Raw genomic sequence first — 23,344 nt, 5'->3', positions numbered from 1 at the left:
CTGGAATAAAAAAAAAATTTGTTTTATAAATTTTTTCAAAATTTCCTATTCCTTCTATTTCAAGAGAAGTCCCATCAGCAGTAAAGACCTTTGACACACTTGTTTTATTTTTAACACATTTGGATAGACTTTGATTATTTTGGGTCATATGAAAAGATGCACCAGAGTCAAGAAGCCAAGAAATTTTACCTAGATCAGAAAAAGATGAGGCTGTTGCGCCGGTTGAAGCTTCAGATGAGGAAGAGGCACCTTTGATGAGAGGCTGAAGAATCTCCATTAGTTGGGCTAGGGAAACTGGTGCATCCTGATCTTTAGGCTCCGATCCAGCAATTGCAGCTCTTTTTTCTCTCAGCTCCTTAAGTTTGGGACATTGTGGCCTATAGTGTCCCGGTTCATGACAGTGATGACAAATAACTTTCTTCTTATCATAGTCACCATTTTGTCGGTTAAAGTGAGGAGGCCTATATGATCGAACATGATTCCCTGGTCTAGAAACGGCTAAAACGGAATCATCTTTAATTTTTAAAGAACCTTTCCGGAGACGATTTTCTTCCATTGTTAACTCTTCAATAGTTTCAACAATAGAAGGAATTTTTCTCCGGTGAAGTAGGGCCGATTTAGTGGTTTCAAATTCCGGCCTTAATCCAGTGATAAACTGGTAAAAATGTTCGGCATCTAGTTGTTTCTGACGAAGCTCGATGTCTTCGGCACAATGCCACTTTGGTTCTAAAAGGGAAAGTTTTTCCCAAAGTTCGAACAACCCATTGTAATATTCACGAATAGTTTTGTCTCCTTGTGTCATCATTCGAACTTTTTCTTGGAGGTTGCACACGTGTGCAATATCTTTAAGGGAATACATATTCTTAAGGTATTCCCATGCCTTATCGGCATGATCAAATTTGGCAAGACTTGAGCATTTTTTAATGTCAACGCTATTGATAAGCCATGACATTATCTTCGCATGAGATATTCTCCATTCTTTCCATTTCTTCTCGTATGAGGCAATAGCCTTGATTTTCTCTTCTTCCGATAGAGGGACCTCTTTATCTCCCTCCTTTTTAGTAAGAGATAGCTTAGGTTCCGAATCGGAACCATCCACAATCCCCCATAAGCCTTTTCCCCATATATGGTGCTTCATGATTGAAGCCCATGTTACATAGTTCGTATCGCTTAGTTTCATAGGCATGATGGTGACTTTATCATTGTCATCCATCGATTACAAGAAGAGAAAGAATAGGGATAGAAGAGAAACAAGAAGGAAAATGAAAAAGAAAGAAAAAAAAAACAATACAACAAGATGTGAAATCTTCTCCAATGAAGTGATAAAACACTTCTCTTCAAGTGGCGAACACTTTTGCAAACGGGCACGGAAACCGAGGCAGCTTTTCCTCAAGATTTAGTACTTCCGCGGCTCTGATACCATGAAATGAAATGGGGATCTTCGAAACACGAGCTTAGATTAACAAGAGCAAGTGTCAAGAATGACACTAAAGCATAACCCTTAAAAAGGGTATAACTGGAAACAAAATAAAAATAAAAATGTATTCTTTATTGATATGAAAAACCAATTGCTTAAGAAGCATTGGAGTAAAATACAAGAGGGGTTGCACCCCTTTATATACACAGCTGAAAGAGGACTCAATAGAGTTGTTGGGCACAGTCCAACAGCTCTATTAAGAGCTGTTGGACTGTGTCAGTCCAACAGCTCTATTGCTAGTCAAGTCTGGACGGGACTTGACTAGCAACAGTCATTCTAGTTCAAACTGAACTAGATGACATAAAGACAAAAAATAAAAATAAAGGAAAAAATTACAAAAAAGAAAGAAATGAAAAATGTATTTATATATATATATAATAATATAATATTATTATATATACATATATGTACAGTTTTACATTTTAACAGCAAGAAGCAACACAAAGTGTCATTGTCCTCAACAGAAGCGGAGTATCGTGCAATGGCCACTACAACCATGGAGCTTGTGTGGCTTAGAAGTCTCATCAATGATATGGGCATAATCATTTCAACTCCTTCGAAGATGTGTTGTGATAACAAGAGCGCTATTTATATTGCAAGCAATCACACCTTCCATGAGCATACTAAACACATAGAGATGGACTGCCACTATGTTCGAGATGAATACCTATAAGGAACCATAGCACTGCCCTACGTCACATCCGAGTACCAGTTGACGGACTTCTTCACTAAAGCCCTTGCTGCTCCTCGTTTCATGTTTCTTCTCAACAAGCTTTCGGTTGTATCCCTGTAAAGCTTGAGAGAGGGTGTTAAAATACATGTAATCAATATATTTATATATATATATATATATATATATATATATATATATAATTATATATATATAAATATTTATCCACCTACCCGATAAGGGGTATTTCTGTAAACTCGCCCAATAGGGGCATTGTAGTCTTTTTACCTTTTCTTCTTTTTTCTTTTCTTTTTCCTTTTTCTCTTATTTCTTTTTTTATTTTTTGTCTTTTTGTGCATTAAATGCACACCCATTGGGGGTCCCAACAAAGAGTCGTTGGGCCCCCAACGGTCACAATTGTGACCGTTGGGAGCCCAACGACACCTTGTTGGGAGTCCCAATGGTGCCTCTCTCTCTCTTTTCTCTAACTCTCTCTGACTCCTCTCTTCCCTATAAATAAGTGGGGTCTCCCCCTTTGTAAAGTGTGGCTTCTTCAAGCCCCTTTGTTCCTTTATAAGATTTTATGCTTTCAAGCCATTATTGGCTTTTGTGTGTGTCCTCTTTTGGACTTGTTCTTTGCTTTCTATGTGTGAATATCCATTGTAGGACATATATTTCTTTTCCGCATATTTCATTACAGTCGATTGTATAGATGCATGTATCACTGAGTATGGTATCTGTTGACGACCTGATCTCCAAAGGATTATCTGCGAGGGCGTGTATGATCAAGACCAGGTGACCCGGCTAGAGTGGTAGATTCTCTTTGAGGATGTACACTGTCCACGAACGGGTAGCCGCAAAGACGGTGAACTCCTGTGAGGAAGTGTATGGTCCAAGACCAGGTAAAACATCTAGGGCGGAATTCCTTGTGAGGTTATACATTTCCCAAACCAGGTGATCCGGCGTTGATCTTGTTGATTATAATAGTGGCTATCGACCCTGAGAGCGGTCATTTGTGTTAATGCGTGTATTACAATGATTTTCATTGTATATGACATTTGTTGAGGACCGACTTCCCAAAGGTTTCGCTGTGAGTGTATGTATGATCAAGACCAGGTGACTCGGCTAGAGTGGTAGATTCTCTGTGAGGATATACAGTGTCCACAAACGGGTAGCCGCAAAGACGGTGAACTCCCGTGAGGAAGTGTATGGTTCAAGACCAGGTATACCATCTAGGGCGGTAATTCCTTGTGAGGTTGTATATTTCCCAGATCGAGTAATCCGGCTAGAGTGGTAGAATCTCTATGAGGATGTACATTGTCCACGAACGGGTAGCCGCAAAGACGGTGAACTCCTGTGAGGAAGTGTATGGTCCAAGACCAGGTATACCCTCTAGGGCGGTAATTCCATGTCAGGTCGTATATCTCTCGGACCGAGCGATCTGTCGTGGATCTTGTGTTTTTGCTTACCATAAAAAGTTATGGTGAGCTGTGATGATCTTATAAGATTATTTGGGATAGCCAGTTATAAATCTATAGTTTTGGCTTTCTGTTTTAGCATGTTTTCATGCAGGACTCAGATGTGAGAATCAGATCTTTATATGATTTTAGATCATGTTTTGGACCTTCTATAGAAGGGTGGGCTTTTTCGAAGAAAGTACGACGCCTTAGTGAGTTATAACAGGTGACAGTTGGCCGCGTAAGGCTTTGAAAGATGAGAATAGATTAAGGTTGTTCAGGACAAGCGTTTGTTAGAAGTAGTGAGGGCGACAAATGATGACCTGATAATGATTAAATACAGAGACCCCGTGCTAGGAACGAGAACAAGCTTGTTGCGTGGTGGTTCACAGCTTACGATCAAATGAATCGTCTTGCTACGTTTTGACAGTTGCGCTGCTTACTTGCTTTGAACTGCTTATCTGCTTGCACCGCTTATCTTGTTGCACTGCTTACATGCTTGCACTGCTTACCGCTTGCACTACTTACCTTGTTGTATTGCTTACCTGTTTAACTGCATATCTGTTTTAAAGTGCATAACCTGCTGAATTAAATGTACTTAATTCAGTTTCCTGTAGTCTCTCTTGTGCACCTACTAGTTTTTCGCAAAACTAACTCATTCTATAGGTACAGGTGATGATTAGGTACACTACGGGCGATGGCGCGATTGCAAAATGGCTTCAAGACTTCTTCTTCCTGCTCTTAGCTCGCGTCTTAGACGTTTTGAGTTTGTAACGGATTTTCCTTGGGATATCCGAATTTTGTGAGTTTTGGTTCTTTTAGCTAACGTGCCCAAAGTTGTCAGTTTGCCTTCTGAATTAACAAAAGAATAGTCTTCCGCTGATTTCATAAACAAACTCTAAAGGAAAGAGATTTTTTCTAGTATCTTGCCTGTTTTCTGAAAGGTTCGCAAGTTTGAAATTTTGGGGCGTTACAATTCTACCTTGTACTGTTGAAGTCACACATAGGACAGTTTCTTGTTTCTTTATATATTGTAGACTAGGCCATGTTCGTCATTCTTCCATTGAAAACATTACTCTTGACACATTATACACTATACACGCAAGGTTGTTCCCTCTACGTGATGGTCATCAATAACAATCAATGTTGTGAAAAGCATTGTGGCGTAGCGAGGCGCTCCACCAAAATCTGAGGCGAGGCGTAAAGCGTAAGCCTCAAAAAAAAAATTGAAAACTTAAAAAAAACTATAAAAAAATATCTAAAATTATAAATAAATAAATAAATGCTTTATTAATGAAGCAACAACCAACAAGAAATAAAAAAACTCAAATAAATACTGAAAAAAATATGAGATTAACATGTAAAAGTAACATTAATGCAACAACATGATCTACGTAAGTATCTAAGAAATAAAATATGAGCATTCATTCAATAAAAAATTAGCATTAACAACCAAATGAATATTAGCATTAACAACATCATGTCATAATTAGAAAATGCATGTTAGCATTAACAACCAAATGTTAATATATTTGTCCAAAACTCTTCAAAATGAGAGTGTTAACATTCACAAGTGCAAATGAAAGACCCAAAAAAACATATAAATGCACATAGCCCTATGATATGAATTAGGGCCTAGGCTCTTCTTGTGTCTCGTCATCATCAATATCTAAGTCTTCAATGTCATCACCTGAGAAATCCATATTAAATAGTTTCTCCTTCATCCTCATTCTCTGACTCTTCATCATTTGCACTTTCTTTCTCCACATTCTCGGTCACTTTTTTTGCTTTTTTTTCCTTCAATAAAAAATCATGTATTAAATACTTATTTTGTCTAATTAAAAAAATACATTTATATTTATAGCAAGGGAAAAGAAACATAGCTTTACCTAGATCTCTTGAAGACCGATCTTGCCTAAAACTACTTTGTGAATCATGAGGTGAAGTGATCTTTTCAATAAGCACATGCTCAATGGCATTTATGTCGATGTTCGGATCCAACCAATTGGAATCACTAGGCAACACTGGATTTTCCTTCCCCACAATCCACTCATCGTCTGAGTCTATACGATCTAGACATATAGGGTCTTTAGTAGCCCTCCTCCCCATATTTCTCTCTCTTAATTTCATATTGTACATTACAAAAACCAATGCATTCATCTTTTCTTATTCAAGTCTATTCTGTCATTTTGTATGCACCTATAATTCCAAATCATTGATAATCAATTATAAAATAATTAAAATTATAAAAATATATTTCAAAAATAAAATACAAAGTCACAAACCAATGAGAAAGTACTCTAATTCCTCTCACATCCTGATACACTACACGTCAAACTTAGAATTCGAATTACAAAATTCATCTATTCAGGATTTTCGTACCCAAATAAACTCCACCAATGAGCTTCGTTAAAATAAAACAATAAAAATTTGATAAAAACATTAAAAATATCATAATTAATAAAAAAATAATAAAACATAAAAAAAAATATTAACAAATTACAACATAATTGCAAACTTACCAGGACTTTTTAATTTTCTTGTTATAACGGTCGTCTCTCTAACAAACAACCTTTGTCTTTTTAAATGCATCGATTAGAGTTTCATCATTTACCAAACAATTCATGAATTAAAAGAATTGTTCCACATGAATTTGTTTGTTTCTTTGAAGTGCATCATTTAGAGTTTCTCATATAGGCTCCAATTTAGCCATCTAATCCCAAAGTATTTTAAGAGTACATAGTTACACTCTCACAAACTGGTCTCCTTGTTACAATTATGAATGTGATCTCGATGATCCCATTTGTAAGTGGTATCCTTTTGAGTACATGTTTGTTTGATAAAGACTCATACTTTATCGACTCTCTCAAACTTGATGATGTTGGCAGAAGTTTATTCATTCATGCTACTCAAATAATAAGAGAACTTTGACACAATGTTTGAAAACTTTTCAATTCAATTTGATGACTCAGCTCGACTTGCCCTCCCAAGCCAAAAAAGAGGATAGGCTCGATATTGTCAAAGATGTTGAGGAATGTATGACCAGGGTTACTCGAGGCGGCTACGTACATGGGAAAGCGCGCTTCCCGAAATGCACTTCGGAAGCGTGAAATGTCGTGCTTCCAAAATGTTAGAGGCAGTGCAATTTTAAAAAGAGAAGCGAGCTTCTCGATATTAGGGAAGTTGGGAAGCTCATTTCCCAATAATGGACAATTTTAGCCCTTAAAAACTTTTTTTACCAAAAACATAAAAAAAATACCCTTTTTAAGGGTATAATGGTCATTATAAAAGCAACTTCCAACACTTTCGGCGACTTCTAGCGACCTTTGACAACTTCCAGCAGCCATGGGTGTCTTCAAGTACGCCCTCTCTCTCTCTCTAACTCTCTCTCGCAATCTCTGCCTCTTGCTCTCTTTGTCTCACTCTCTGTCTCTCACGTTCTCCCCCTCTGTCTCACTCTTTCTTTATCTCTAAGTCTCACTCTAACTCCTCTCCCTCTCTCTCACCCTGACTCTCCTCTCCCTCTCTCTTTGTCTCTCACTCTCTCTGTCTCTTACTCTTTATCACTCTGACTCTGTCTCTCACTCTCTCCCTATCTCTCCGTCTTTCTGTCTCTCACTCTCTATCACTGTCTCTCATTGTCTGTAAAATGTTATGTTGAATATTCTGTTGTGAAAAAATATGTAATCCAATTTTTGTGATTGGCTTCTTTTGTGTTAGCCAATTTTTGTGTTATTCAACAAATCCTATGTAGATTGGTTTATTTTGTGTTATCCAAGTTTTGCGAAAAAATGTGCTGAATATTCAGTTTCTAGCATGTGCATACTGCCTACATATATGTTATAGTCTTGACTCTTGATTAATTTTTCTTGGGATCAAACATATTTGACACACTCAAACATTCATGCACCTTGCTTGTTCTTATGATTCTGGTATTTGACCCCATTGAATCATTTTTCTTTTTGCCATGTAATTTGTTGACGTGTATCATAGCTGCAATAATATCTGCATGTTTTTTCCTTGGGAAAAATTTCGTGCAGTTTTTCTTGGGATTCAAGGATTTGCTGAGTACAAATTTGTAATGTTGAAAATTATAATTAATGAAAATACATTTTTGAGGAAATATCATGATAATATTTATTTTTTCTTTTCTGCAGCTGTGTGATGAATCATATTCATGTGTATTCATGTTTTTTAATGTGTGTATATGATGTGTGTGTAGGTCAACATGTGGTGCTTATGTGTGCTCTGTGTGTGCATTGTGTATGTATTTGTGTGTGGATTGTGTGACGGTGTGTATTACTGTAGCATATACTATATAGTGACTATGTGCACTACTATAGTGCCTATGTACCTGTACCTTAGAGTAGAGTGTGTGTGTGCGCACTGTTGCATATATATATATATATATATATATATATATATATATATATATATATATATATATATGTGTGTGTGTGTGTGTGTGTGTGTGTGTGTGTAGGTGAACATACAATGTTTATGGCCGTGAGCAGCGGGTTGTTTGTATTTTGTAATTGTGTTTATTGCATGGTTGTTCGTATCGTTACTTTTTTATATGACGATACGATACACACTTGTATGTGAATATGAGTGTGTATTGTACCCGTATCGGGGGTATCATATGATACACCTGCGTATCAACCTATATTACGATACGGGTTTGGCGCACTTTGAAAGACCCGAAAAGGGGTCATTTTCGTTTTGGGTTTAAAAGCTCTCTTAAGCGCCGACTTTTACACATGAGTAGAGGTTGTCAAAAGAGAACCCACGCACCCTAGGTTTCATGAGATCGATTTGGGGGTCGATTCGTGGGCAAGGGAGAAGGCTTTTGCAATTTTCTCAAGTAAGAGGGCATTTTCACTCATTTTTTTCACGCAAGGAAGTGGGTTAAGTTAAAAAATATATTTTTTGCTTGTTATTGAGCACTTTTGGGGGAAGATGGGCATCAGGAAATCCAACATGGCAATGGAGCACTCAAATAACGAGTAAAAACCGATTGAGAATCAAATGTAACTATTACAAAAATAGTTTTTCGGGTGGTATCTCTCGGTTGAAGCATCATTTAGCTGGGACACATCATAATGTGCAAGCATGCATGTCAAGCCAATTGTCGGACGCTGTAAAATGGCAATGTCTTGATGAATTAAGATGAAAAGGACAAGAAAGAGAGATGAATGAGGCAGAAATGGGGTATGGGGAGCCCTATGATGATGTGTATTACGAAGATGAGCTCTACTTTTGATCCTACAGCCAATAGCATAGGATCAGAAGTAGGATGTAGGATCAAAAGTAAGAAGTTTTGTAGCGAAGGAGAAAGGTGTAGTTAGTGCCAATAGTAGTGTCGCAACTGCGGCTGCGGGCACAAAAAGAAGAGAAAGAAGAGCAGGAGGGAATTCTTCTAAAGGAGGACCACAACGAAGAGCTAGAGGCTCTATTAAGAGTTTTTTCCCTCCTAAGATTGCCATTGGGCACAGTCGGACATTCATACTGCTATGACTCCACAGCATTTAGTCGAGCAAGCGGATGTCACGCTTGAGAGATGGTTCTATAATGCATGCATTCCTTTCAATGCGTCAGATTCTTTTCATTTTCAGGTCATGTCAGATGTCATAACCAGTATGAGGCCTAGATACAAGATGCCTTTGTATCATTCTTTAAGAGAAGACTTTAGATGGTAATATAAAAGAAGTGAAGGCATATTGTGATGAGATCAGGCAGTCATGGAGAGAGACTGGGTGTAGCATCATGGCAAATAGATGGACAGATAGAAAGTCAAGAACCTTGATAAATTTTCCTGTCTATTGCCCCAAAGGTACCATGTTTTTTAAATCAATTGATTTGCCCGATACGCTCAAAACATTAGATGTATTGCTTAAAGTTTTTTATCAGGTTGTTGTAGAGGTACCTCAAAATATTGTGCAACTCATTACTAATAATGCCCCAAATTATAGGGCAGTAGGTAAAGAATTGACAGAAATTTTTGAATCATTCTTTTGGACCTCGTGTGCTGCCCAGTGCATAGACCTCATGTTTGAGGACATTGGCAGCATAGAAGAGGTACATCAGACAGTTGAATGCTACCAAGAAATTACTAAATTTATTTATAATCATGCATAGGTTTTGAGCCTAATGAGAAAGTACAGTAAGGGTGTTGAGATGATTCATAGTGCAGTTACTAGATTTGCTATGAACTTTTTTAACAGTACAGAGTTTAATAAAGAATAAAGCTGCAATAAAAAAATTATTTTCATCAGATGAGTGGAATGCATATCCCCATGCATACAAAAGAAAGCCCAGAGAAATTATAGATATTGTATTCATAACTAAATTTTGGGATTCATGCATGAAGTTATTGAGAATAATTATACCCTTGGTGAAGACAGACCAGCCATGGGTTATCTCTATGAGGCCATGGATAAGGCAAAATAGGCCATTAGAGTTAATTTAGAGGGGAAGAAAAAATTTTGCATACCTATATATAACATCATTGATCATAGGTGAACTGAGCAACTTCATCAACATCTTCATGTTGCAGCATACTATTTAAATCTTGCATTTAGATACTCATCCTACTTTTAAAATAGACATGGAAGTCAACAAGAGACTTTTGGATTGCATCGAAAGGTTAACTCTGATTATAGCATTCAAAATCAAATTCATAAGAAAATGAAAACTTATGATAATACATTTTATGATATGGGGAGACCTGCAGCAGTGTGAAACTGTGTCACAATGTCTCCAGGTAATTTATTTTGTCTATTTCAATTTTAACTTCAAATTGTTATTTAGTTATGATGTTTTGTATGATTGTATATTTGTTATTGTCTTATAATTGATTTCTCATTTTCTTGGTTTTTTTTCAGACTTGTGGTGGGCCAGGTTTGGAAGTGATGTCACAAATCTGAGAGCTTTTGCCATTCGCATTCTAAGCCAAACATGTAGTGAAAGTAGATGCAAGAGAAACTGGAGTGTCTTCGAGCAAATTCATACCAAAAGAGGAAACAGATTGGAGCACAAAAGGCTTCATAACCTTATCTATATTCGCTACAACTTACAACTAATCCAGAGGCATATAAAATTATAAAGTTTATTTGTCATTTTTTATTCAAAACTCAACTAATTTTAATTTTTTCATATCATCATTTTAGGCAAATCGAAAAGTTATCAGCAAGGAGGCACAAAGAGCAATTTGATCTCATCAATTTTTGATGAATTAGATGCATAGGTTGAAGAAGAAGCATAGGCGCTTTTGAATCAAGAGGACATTGAATGGATTAATACAGAAGGAGCACAAGAGGTAGATGATGAAGACCCCGCGTATCTTCAGGACGATGTAGATGTCGAAAAAGGAGAAGAAGAAGATAATAAAAATGATTATGATTATTGATGTATCATGTATTCATTTTTTATCAAAAAACTTGTTCTTGTGAGATGTTTTTGTTTATGTAATATGAAAGTATGATTCTTGTGGTATGTAATAGAGATATAAATGCTTTATAATGTGATTTTATGTAATATAGTTTGTGTAATTCATCGTTATTTCATATCATATGCTTTTTTTAGAATTTTTATGATTTTTTTTAATATTTTTGAATTTTTTATTAAAAATTTATGATACATTTACGATACGATACGGTGTTACTATTGGGTCAACCGATACGAGTAACGATATGCTACTTACAACCTTGGTTTATTGTGTAACTATGTGTGGTGTGTGGTGTGTGGTGTGTGGTGTGTGGTGTGTGGTGTGTGGTGTGAGAGAGAGAGAGAGAGATTTGTGTGTCTATTTTTCATTGCATGTTGTCTGCTATTGAAGTATGTAATTATGTTTTTTATATGTATGATATATGATATGTTGCACATATCTCATATATATTAGATAGCATTATGTTGTCCTTTATACAAATATGTAGAATATTGATTTATTGTGATTTTCTTGAAAAAAAATTATTAAAATTGATACGTTTCCAATTTGTTCATATATTACATCTATCCTATGTATGATTTTCTTGATATGTTTCCAATTGATATGTTCAATACAAAAAATGGCACCTAAAGACCCAACACGGGAACATGGAAGTAAAGTTTCAAATCCGACCAATGACAAGAGCCTCATAGGGCATATACAGTGCAAGTATTGTCCAAAAGTGACGAAAGGTGGGATAGCAAGATTGAAACAACATTTGGCTGGCACAAGACATGGCGTTAAGCCTTGTCCTTATGTAAAAGATAAAGTAAGGAACTTCTGTCGTAGGCTTTCGCATGAGTACAGGGAGGTTAAAAATAGGGAGAGAGAAAAATTGTTTTAAATGGAAAAGGGTGGAATATATTATGGTTTAGCATCATCAGCAACTGACAATGAGATGGAAGTTGTTGAAAGTGGTAACAATGGGAAGACAGGTGTAGTTAGTCCAATGAATCAGGTGAGTAAAGAAGCATCACAATCTACAATCAATAGTGCTTTCAAGAAAGAAGATAAGAAGGATGTGTGTCATGCTATAGGTAGGTTTTTCTATGCAAATTTTTTAGCGTTCAATCTTTGTAATGGTCCATATTTTGGCCCAATGTTGGAAGCAGTTGTGAACTATATTGGAAGATTCAAGTCACATTTTTATCATGAGATGAGGGCATGGATATTGAAAGATAAAGTGAAACACACACATTAGTTGTTAAAATAATTCAAAAAATCATGGCCTAAGGTTAGTTGTAGCATCATGGTTAATTGTTGGACTGATGAGAAGGGGAGAAATTTAATTAATTTTCTTGTTAATAATTCATTTGAAACAATGTTCTTGAAATCTTTGGATGTCAGCTCAATGAAAATATAGTTGAAAATCTTTGTAAATTATTTGAAGAGGTTGTGAAAGAGGTTTGTAAAGAAAATGTGGTGCAAATCATAGCAGATAATACACCAAACTATGTAGTTGCTAGGAACATGTTGCATAAAGATAAAACATTTTATTGGATGTCATGTGTTGCACACTATCTATATATAATGCTTGAAGATTGTTGCAGGTGCATACAAAATGTAAAAATAGGCTAGAGCAAGAAAAAATAAATGCATTAGTTCTTGTTATGTACAATTTGAAGTTTAAAGAGAGGCAAAGCTACAAGGGAACCTATACATTTAGACAATGTTGACTCAGATGATGAATGACTTAGTAAAAATGCATTAATTGTTATGTAATAACTCGTGTTGATATTTTATTATTTTTTACTTCACAAATTACACTACTTATTTGTTTATGTTGTATTTATATTAGTTGTCCTTGATTAGATAATCACATCTTCTTTGTTGGATCAATTAAATTATTGTATTGTAGTCATTGCCTGAAATTTGTTTTATAATTTAGTTTAGATTCTCCACTTAATATCCAATTATTCATTATTAGTACATAAATGGTGAATCTTTATTTTTATTTTTTGTTAGATCAAATTTTTAATATTTTTTTAAAGCTTACGTTTTATGCCTCGAGGTTTACATCTTGCTCCTAACTATGCCTCAACACTATTCACAACATCGCCCTAAACACACACACACACACATTTTAACAATATCAAGGGCAAGTAGGTTAAATCAAGGTTGGTCTTAGTCTTGAGGAAAGCAGGAATAAGAAAGCAGTTTAACTTTAACCTTGCAAATGGAATATGTAGGTAGAATTAGTCTTGAGGTTAGAAAAAAATCAAACCTAGAATTCCTTAAGTTTGCTAGCAGGGTTGCTCAAGATGGAAATCTAGGGTGGATTTGAATCATACCATAAGAAAAAGAACATATAATGGTTAGTGTAGGAAATTTGGCAACTTACATATTATGTGTCCATGGAGTCAGGGTCCTCTAGGTATAATCTCTGGTGACAAAAGAGGCAAAAGGCCATGGAGCATATGTATTTTGAGTAAATTAAGAGATTAATATCGGAAGGACCAAAACAAATGGATGTGATATATGAATCATATGTAGCGCAACTTGCTGCCCAACTCACTACGCAGCTTGAAAGAGGCAGAATCAACATCATAGAGCTACCACTTGAAATGCACCCAGGACTTTATCACAATCACCTAGAAATAGTGTGTCAACAAATGGATGACAAGTAGTCACACCATGCCACAAAAGCAAAAGGAAAAAGTACCAGCCATCAGGAATGGTACTGAGTAGTCTGATGAGGAGAGAATCCAGTGCCTATTATGGAAGATCAAATCTAGGATATTCTTTGATTAAACTCAATCTACAAGAATGTATAACCTAATTGTTTACAATCAAACATTTCATGTAAGAGAAGCAAGCCCTAAAAGGCCAAAGCTTAACAGCAAATAATGGCCTAAAGGCAAAAATAGCTTGTAATTGTAGACAAATGTAGAGACAAACCTAGAAACCAAAAAAGAAAAAAAAAGCAAAGAAATATGTTATCAAAAGGCATAATCAAATATGAAAATCTTTATAATCACCTGATTTGAGTGAAGATCCAACGTCCCTAAGTGCAATAGATCTCCTATTTCTGCAGGTAATGAAGATAACAGATTGTTCCTGAAACACGCAACCCACAAATGGAGTCATATGCTGGATTAAAAAGTAAATTCTCTTGGAATAGGAAGAAGAAAGAAAAATAGAAGAGACCGAAAAAATTTTGAAAACAAACCCCAAGTAAAGTTCTGACAATGAACTACATCCAATGATTGAAGGTGGTATTGATGAAATTCCTACCAACACAATTCAGAAGATGTAAAATGCCAAAACATAACACAATAAAAGAAGACCAATAACTACACTTCGATATACTCAATAATGACAATAGAAGGAAACAAAGCATATTCAACTCACTGTTTTTATGTAGATCAAGACGAACAAGTCGAGAAAGAAGCCCTACATTTTCTGGAATCCTAGCAAGAGCATTTTTTGCTATAAAAGCAACAAAATACAACTACACTATTTAATTATTTATATGGGGAAAGGCTTTTAACATGCATGAGAAAATAAATCAGGATAAGCAATTATTTCCAGATAATCACCAGCATTGAGCTCAGTAAGCAATTTCCATGATGCACAGATATTTTCTGGTAAAGCAATCAACTTATTTCCCTGGCATATGCAGTAGGTGTGTATAAGAATACGGGTCAAAAAATTCTAAGTGTTTATTGCATAACCAATCAGCAGAAACTTGGAATTACCTCCACATCCAACTTCATCAATTTGGAACAATACACTAACTCTTCAGGCAACTCTATCAGGGAGTTGTTGGATGCCTGAGAAGAAAGCACATCCACATGAAAAGCAGAACCTCAAAAGCATGTTGAAAGAAAATAAAGAACACATACTTCCAAAATATAGAACCTCTGGCGCATTCTCTGCTATTGCAAATATGGTAACAGATATGAGTGCCACCAGAAACATAGTTACGAAGACAGGTACTCAAAAAAAGAAAAAACAGAAATCTCTACTTTTCAGATATTAATTTCTTTTCTTTTCTGAAAAGGTAGACTTATATTTTTTGCAAGATACAAGATAACCTTTATGTCAGATAGCTCTGTACATCTTCCGATTGTGGTTGGAAGTTCTTTGAGTAGGTTGCTCGAACAATCAAGCCTGCAAACATATCATCATAATGAACAGCAGTGCATTAGCATTTCCAGGAAGCAGACAAGGATTAGCAAATTTTTCATCATTAGATGTTACTGTTGTTCAACCCCAAGAGGATAATCAACTAAAGTTCAAATTTCAGAAACACTGTAAAGTACTTGTGAACTTAATGTACTTTTGCTTGTAAGCAATGGGGAACCCATTAGCAAATGTGGTATGCTGTGTTAAGCACACAATGCCTAACATAGCAATATACACATAAAAGAGAAAATGGAGTGTCACTGGCAATCTAGGTGCATAGCCATGTCTGAGAAAGAAGAGAGGCGTTTCTTCCACTTTGATCAATGAAAACTAAGAATTCTGACTTCATCAAAGAAACAAATAAAGAAGAAGAAGAAGGAAAAATAATAATAATAATAATAATAAAGGCTTCATTCTCTCTCTGTTGCGCTTTGTCCGTTTCTCGTCTAATCTTCTCTTGAGTAAAAGACAAACCATACAATTAGTTGCCGAACCCGTGGGTCAGGGTCATCTTTGTTCTGCTTCTACTGCTTGATGACCCTATGCGTGTAATAATGCCCACCACAGTTAAAGGTAATTAAGATTCCACAAAAAGCTAAAATAGGAAACAAAAAGCTTACTTGACAAGAGAAGTCACTGAACCAATCTCGTCTGGTATACAGCTTATGGAGTTACACGATACATCCAGCATCTTAAGCATGGTAAGCCTATGGAAGGGGCACAAGTCATCTTCAATCAGAAAACATGAACCAAGGAAACCGTGTCGGATTTCACTTGCAAGGGGAATTCAAGATATCAAAATAATAACTATCAAACTTCAAGATGGGCTTACTCTCCGATAGCAGTGGGTATTTGCGTAAGCCGGTTGTGGCTGATGTTCAAGACTGTCAAGGATGTCAAGTTCCTCAGATCGTCCCTCAGTACCTCAATGCTATTATGAGCTATAATAAGTTTATGCAACTCCACCGCCTGCCCTACCAGTAAGAGCAGTAAAAATCAGTGCATAACGGGGGCGAAATGCTTCAACTAATATCAAGGGATTTCCTTTTCTGTTGTTTTGGTACTTTTGATTTTTCTAACGAATTAAGCATAACGAGCAACACAACCAGAACCATGATGATGATGAAGACCAGATTACCTCCCACCATTTTTCACCCTCACTACATGCATCCATATACTTATACACCTCGTTCGGTATTTCCCTGAGAAAGATACGAAAGAGAGATGAATGTTAATCCACTAAAACCATGAAAACAACACCCTAATGGAAAATAGGTTCATGGTGGGTGGCGGTGTTTGAGGTGGAACCAATGTGTAGATCTCGGTTTACGAGACCGTTATCAACAGAAAAATCAGGGGTCGGTGGGATTAAGGGTTCCCGAGGGAAACGGGTGGTCGAGGAGCAACGGAGAATTCCAGAGAAAGGAATAATCAGGGGAGGGATTGCGGATCGGCAGCCGACCTCAGGGACCGATTCGAGAGATTGAGGCAGCCGGAAGCCCTCGCTGCCTTGAGAATGCGATCCATCTCTCTCTCTCTCTCTCTCTCTCTCTCTCTCTCTCTCGCGCGCGCGCGCGCTAGCGTTGCTGCAGAGCAGGGGTTGGCGGCTTCATTCTCCGGAGGGACCTTCCCCGGAGAAAGAAAGAATGTCTGATCTGACGACAGCGGCGATTGTGGTGAAGGTCAGCGGAGAGGGGCAGACGAACGCGGCGTAACGAGGCTAACACAAAAATGAAGCCCGCACCTGCACACCTCCACACCTCCACGTATTCAAGATCAACAGTATTAAAAATAACGTACCAGATACCCTTCCTCGCCATTGACGCTATAAAACGATGTTTCGAGTAAGAGACAAAAATATATTTCCATTAAAAAGGCTACAGCCCAGCTTCCCGAAGCAATTAATTTTTTTTTTAAAGCCCAGTCCTAGCCTAGCCCCGATTCCATATGAAATAGATTTTTATTCATTTTTTAGCCCAGCCCTGACTGCAGCAAATAGTTTGATTTGTTCATATGAAATAGATTTTTATTAATAATTGTAGCCATTTTTTATTTTATCTAAAAAAAAAAATCGGGGGCGCTGCTCCCGAACCTCCGACTATCATACAATATTTTTTTTTCTACACCCCCATTTCCCCCCCTCGCATGAATCCTAGCTACGCCCCTGCCTTAAGGAGTAAACTCTTCAGCAGGAGCTCCTCGCAATATGTCACCCTAAATGTTCTGGATCACCCTTTGACGATACACCACCTACTGTAACAGGAGCTCTTTTTTACGACGCAGTCTTTGCCATCGTCTGTTGTCGTCGAAGCACCCTTTGTCGTCGTCTGCTGTCGTCGAAGCGTAGTCGAAGCACCGTTGTCACCATCAGCTGCATCTACCTTCTAGGTGTTTCTTCTCCACTATCGAATTAGCAAAACTTGTGTCATAGAAGGTGAGTTTTGTATAAGTTTTCGTTATGTAAATAAATCGATTTGTAAATATGAATGTTAAATCTTACAAGTGGTTGTACTATACATGTTAAATAACACCTATTTTCATACTCAAACAAGAGTCGTGAAAGGCAACGATATGTACTTATGAAGGCTAAATTTCTACAACGATTTGTAAGTTTGAAATTAACAAAGAGTTATACATTTAATACAGTAGCGATTTGTTCGATGCAACAACAATTTATACATTTGAATTAGTAGCGATCTACGATTGATGATTCATGATTTATACATTTAAAGCGGCAATGATTTATATATTTAATGGAGTGGCAATTTATGATTTACAACGATATGTACTTATGAAGGGTTCGATTTCTACAACGATTTATATGTTTGAAGGAGCGCTTTGTACGTTCGATGCACCAACGATTTATACATTTGAAGCAGTAGTGATATGTATTTATGATTTATGAAGTTTGTAAAAACCAAAAAAAAAACGCTAATAAATTTTGTTTATATTACGAAATATGTAATTTGGGCCTCAGATCCACATTTCGGATCTAGGACCCATAAAGTGGTCTTTATATCCACAATTATAATAAAACTAATAATAAAAATATAAATAATAAATATTTAAAGTAAATAAATACATATATATATATGTATATATAAACCTAATATGAGGATCCACAGTTGGATCCATTCGGATCCAACTTGTGGATCCATATAAAAGGGTAAAGCACAAACCCCTCTCGGGGTTGGTTACCGGGTCTCGGGTCCGGACCCGGGCCACACCCGATGTAACGAGTATACAAAAAAAAAGGGGCAACCCGATAAGGGTTGCCCGATAAGTCTGTAACAGATAAACAAGAAAGGGGCAGGGGGGGTTACGCAGAGCATAACCGACCCCGCGCCTCTCGGCAAGAGGGGAGGGGATTTTGGGTGATAAAGAGGAGTGGAGAGGGGGTCTCGCCCTCTTCACTCAGTCTCTCTCTCTCTTTCTTTCTTCCCGTCTCTCTGTCTCTCTCCCTCTCGCACTGTCGAGTTGGGTGCGCATCGGAGAAAAGAGCACGCCAGATAACTGGGGCTACCAGCTGCCATTAAAGGCCACAACGAGCAGCCCCATCACGAGAAGCGTCAGTTGCGGCTCTGTACTCGCGTCTTCAGCCTCCGATCGTCGAAAAATCTTCAAAAAGGTATGGGTCTTTTTGGAATCGGGGTGAGGGATCAAACAGGGGTTTGATTCCATGTGTGGGTTTGAGAGGAGGTTCCACGAAAACTTTGTAGTTGGGTGATTTCTCTTTTTCGAGAACCAATAGGGTTTCCGGTAGTAGCAAGATCAGATTTGGGGAAAATCTTGGTCTTAATCTAGCCCAAAAATTTCTCAAATCAGGCTGCTGTGGGGGTCGGCTGAGGTGGGTTAGTGTATGTTTTTATGGTTTAACCATAACCTGTAAGGTTCCCAAATCAGCCTAATTTGGAGGTTCTCGATTGATTTTTTTATATAACCCTAACCTGTCGAGTTCCCAAATTAGCCCGATTTGGGTTTTTTTGGATTGGGAATCGACGTATATGCTTAAGATGGAAAAAAAGGAGAAAAGAAAGAAGGACTTGAATCTGGTAGTTTTTCTTTTTGTAATTTTTACAATCATGCTAAGGGTAGGAGTTAAAGCCTCTAAGATGAAGGGCAGAGTGATCGTTGTTTTTTTTTTTTTTAAGTTTTCTTGTTGTATGCATGTTGAATAGTTGGACCTTTGATGTCTATCAATGTATGTTGTTCTCCAATGAATACAGCCAATCAGAAATTTTGATTTCAAAAGTTTATTATGTAACTGCATGGAAATTATTGTATTTTATTATGGAAAACGTGATTTCTGATTCTCGTTCAAGTTGTTATTTCCATTAGGGAAAGGATAGGGTATTCTGAGACTTATTTTATGATCTTGAAATTTGGGTGGAATCGGCGTGTTGAGTGTGTGTCCTAAAAAAACAGAAATTTTTTACTAACTGTCTTTACTATTGCTGCTTGCATAAGCACCCATGTCATTTCTGTACATAATGCCTATACACACAAATTGCTTTAAAGTATCTCAAGTTGGTTCTTGATTGTGGCTTAAGCACATATTTGTATGCAGTGTGGATTATTGAGTCATATTTGAAATTTTCAGTCATGTAAAAATATGGGGTCATCATACCCTGTTTAAGAAGGATGGACACATAAAACTGAATTTAATACATACTGTGACTTGCCTTGTTGTCTCTAGCTGAACATTATATTCTTGTTCAGAATTCCATGAGTGATTTAAAGGCTGGTATATTGGTTGCCATGGATGTTTATGATTTCAATTGACTGATATGAATCAGGTTTAATGAAAATATGTTTCAAAATTTATAAATATTGTCTATGATTTAAATTCTGATATGAATAAAGGAAAATCTTGAAACCTACACACACCTTTCTATGTGTTAAGAACAGGCTGGAATGTTAGTTAGAAGAAGGTCATGTAACTGTTATTGTTATGGTACTCATGAGTGTGAGCATGATTCGATTATTGGTAATTCTTTTTGGGCATGAATGCTTGATTTATTATGTGAAATGGTACATATACACTCAGACACTCAAAGAAACCATGGATTGGTTAATACCCGTATGTGATGTAGGTAACACACACATAGTGAAAATGCATATGAATAAGTAATGACATGCATATGTTTGGGATTATGATTGCATGAGTGCACATGCTTTTGGCACTTTGGCCTAGTGTTATGAATGAAACACTACTTTGGTTTTATTATGTGGTGCATCAATGACCTAAATGGACCATCATCGGCCTGGAGAGCCGTAGGTTTGGTTTCCTTTCACATATGTTTTTAACTGCATCACTTAAACCACATAAGATGGTTTGACACATTACTACATTGTTCTAGTTGTTTATACGGGCTGGAGTCCCGTAAGGGTCCCCACAAGGGAGGATGCGAGTTTTCACTTTACTTTTACATATGGTGTTGCAAATTTAAAGAATTGACTTAAATAAAAATATAATGAATAAGAACAGTGTAATATACCTTCTGGGATATATCATCTGGAGTATGAGAATCTTAGAGATCCGGTCTTGGGGAGACTGTGAGGATACAAAAACTCTGTGTGCTGTAATTTAGTCCCATGAACCTGATATTGAGGTTCTTTCTCCTAGCCACGATTTTAGGGAGAGTCTGTCACTTTACCCGGGAGTGGTGTGTTTGACACAACTGTTGTTTATGGTACCAAGGAAGTGACACATGTGGGTGTGGGGTGTTCCTTGTGTCCCCGACATTAGATGTGGAGGTCTAATGTTCCGAAGGTGATTCGGTCGAGGGCTAAGTTGGAACCCAGTAATAAAATACAAATTGTGTGTTAAGCTACCCTGGGAACCTACTTGACCTCGAGGATTGTACACGTTTGGTGTATCCGCGGGCAACGATAATTAAAAAGAGGAACTTAAAGTTGTGTACATTTAATAGGGCATGCAGATGGAAAGATGAAACTTAAATAAAAGATAACAAAAAGGAATCATGCATTGCATATAATCATGCATTTTTTTGCTATGCACTAGATCATGCATAATTGAATTGTTCTATAAATCATGACAGAATGGTGGGTATATGTTATTTCCTTTCTAAAAAGCATGCTGAAAAATCTTATTACTTAGTTCTTGTCTATGCTCATGCCTTACTGTTTATTTCTGCTTAACATATGTAATTGGTTGCATGAATGGTTATTTAGATTCTGCAAATTTCTATATTTGCACTCACTCAAATCATTATATGAAATCTTATCCATGTTCTTTGTCTCACTTGGTTTCTTTAGAAGTAGTTGTGCTCAGAATTTCGGTTTTGACACCCTACTTTGTTGGTTTTTCACAGGGTATGGTGAACAGTGAGGTTGGACTAGCTACTGGGGATGGATGAGAGTGATACTTGGGCTTGTCAGCTTCAGCAGGGGACATCGTGGTTCTTTCTTTTGTTTTAGTTCTTCTTGCTTTCTCAGTTGTTGCTTTATTTTCAGTCGAATAAAACCTTGTCTCTGAAATTTACTCTTATTCATAAATAAATAAAATTGTTTTGGTTCTTATGGATGATAGTTGCAAGTTCGTTTGTAGTGTTTGGGCTATCCAATGGAAATTGGAACTGTGAGGACCCCGGATCTCTGGGAAGGTTTCCGCATTGATTGAAAACAAAAATTATTCTGTATTTTCAAAGGGTATAATTTGGGGTCGTTACAAAGTTACCACAATTTGTACTTAAGTTTGCTAAATTGTACTACAATGTTTACTTAGGAAGCAAAAACGTTACAACGATATGTACTTATGAAGGGTGCGATTTATACAAAAATTTATACATTTGAAGCAGCAACGATTTATATGTTTGATGCAGTAGCGATGTGTAAATATGAAGTTACCTCGATTTATACTGAATTTTGCTTAAATCGTATCGCGATGTTTATTTATGAAGCCAAATATTACGACGGCTTGTAATGTTGGTGATTGTGTAACGAATGAGATAATTTGTAATAATATATACTTGGAAAAGCAGTTGTAACATACAATGATGCAGTTAAATTTATGTGTTATGCAGGTTAGCAATGACTACATATTGTAATACAAGAAAGCCTTTGTCGTTTTTGGGGATGACTCTTGGAGAAATCATCCGCCAATCCGATATATATGAGGGTTATGTAAAGAATGTTCAGAATGAAAAAGACAGGAACAAATTGTTGGATATTTATTATGCGAAGCCTGATCCATCAGATATTGGAGATAAAAAGCAAACGAAGAAAGATGAAGAAGAAGAAGAAGAAGAAGAAGGATGATGAAGAGAAGGAGGAAAAGCAAAGGAAAAAGGAGGAGGAGGATGAAAACAACGAGCACTTATGAGGCAAAAGGATTTCTTCCTGTCGACCATGCAAAATTAAATCTATATGCACATCATTCTTCATGTTATCTGTCATGATTATCAGTTGCATCGCACTATACTATGCATCGAGTTGTTATTTACCGTGCCAATAAAAGAAACGACTTATCGTATATGTGTGTTGACAATAGCGATTCAAGAGACAACAATTTAATGACATCTACGACGTTGCAAAGTGATTTAATTTTAATCGCTAAATGAACAACGATTTGAATTCGCACACCGCCATCGCAATCGTGTAATAATGTAAATGTCTCACGCACATATTTTAATATCATACAAATCAACATTAGCAAACACACAATATGTTACAAATCGATATACATATCGCATAATATATTACAAATCAATACGAAAATTCAGCATAATAGCTTACAAATCGATATTAACAAACAAAACAATATCTCGCAAATCGATAGTATGTTACTACAACCGCGATTTGCGTTATACTATTCCAATATTTTCTATACAAAGGCAAATCGTTGTTGCTTACATAGACGTCATTGCTTAAATCGCAAACATCACAACAGGAATACATGTCTCACAAGGCATATCGATTTTTGACAATGAGCGGAATGTGAAATGATGTTTCTTTTACAAATGAATGAAACATATTTTTATAACAAAGACAAATCGTTGTGGCAATTTATGATTTACACATTTAAAGCAGCAACGATTTATACATTTAATGCAGTAGGGATTTATGATTTATAAAGTTACCAAGATTTGTAATCAAGTTTTCTA

General features: G+C 36.6%; 1 protein-coding gene across 3 annotated transcripts in view; it reads right to left on the bottom strand.

Moving 5' to 3' along the window:
• LOC149822212 (Leucine-rich repeat (LRR) family protein) overlaps positions 1 to 16,970 on the bottom strand; it is a 146,591-nt gene extending 129,621 nt beyond the window's left edge. For 2 of the 3 annotated variants that reach the window (XM_089980727.1, XM_089980726.1), the window contains exons 1-10: positions 16,681 to 16,970; positions 16,357 to 16,420; positions 16,051 to 16,187; positions 15,839 to 15,925; positions 15,128 to 15,203; positions 14,789 to 14,863; positions 14,630 to 14,699; positions 14,442 to 14,519; positions 14,260 to 14,320; positions 14,069 to 14,147 (exon numbers count right to left, since the gene is read on the bottom strand). In XM_089980727.1, the coding sequence (XP_089836853.1) occupies positions 14,069 to 14,147; positions 14,260 to 14,320; positions 14,442 to 14,519; positions 14,630 to 14,699; positions 14,789 to 14,863; positions 15,128 to 15,203; positions 15,839 to 15,925; positions 16,051 to 16,187; positions 16,357 to 16,420; positions 16,681 to 16,745 (792 nt within the window). In that variant the 5' untranslated portion in view covers positions 16,746 to 16,970. Of the gene's footprint in view, positions 1 to 14,068; positions 14,148 to 14,259; positions 14,321 to 14,441; positions 14,520 to 14,629; positions 14,700 to 14,788; positions 14,864 to 14,935; positions 14,966 to 15,127; positions 15,204 to 15,838; positions 15,926 to 16,050; positions 16,188 to 16,356; positions 16,421 to 16,680 lie in introns of all 3 variants that reach the window. The other variant, XM_089980725.1, reaches the window with a different exon arrangement.
• Positions 16,971 to 23,344: the final 6,374 nt, after the last annotated feature.

The sequence above is a fragment of the Nuphar pumila genome, chromosome 11 (genome assembly GCF_984573655.1).
Source record: "Nuphar pumila chromosome 11, dmNupPumi1.hap1.1, whole genome shotgun sequence".
Lineage (NCBI taxonomy): Eukaryota > Viridiplantae > Streptophyta > Magnoliopsida > Nymphaeales > Nymphaeaceae > Nuphar > Nuphar pumila.
Note: the sequence above shows the minus strand (reverse complement) of the source record. Positions and strands in the feature narration are given on the sequence as shown.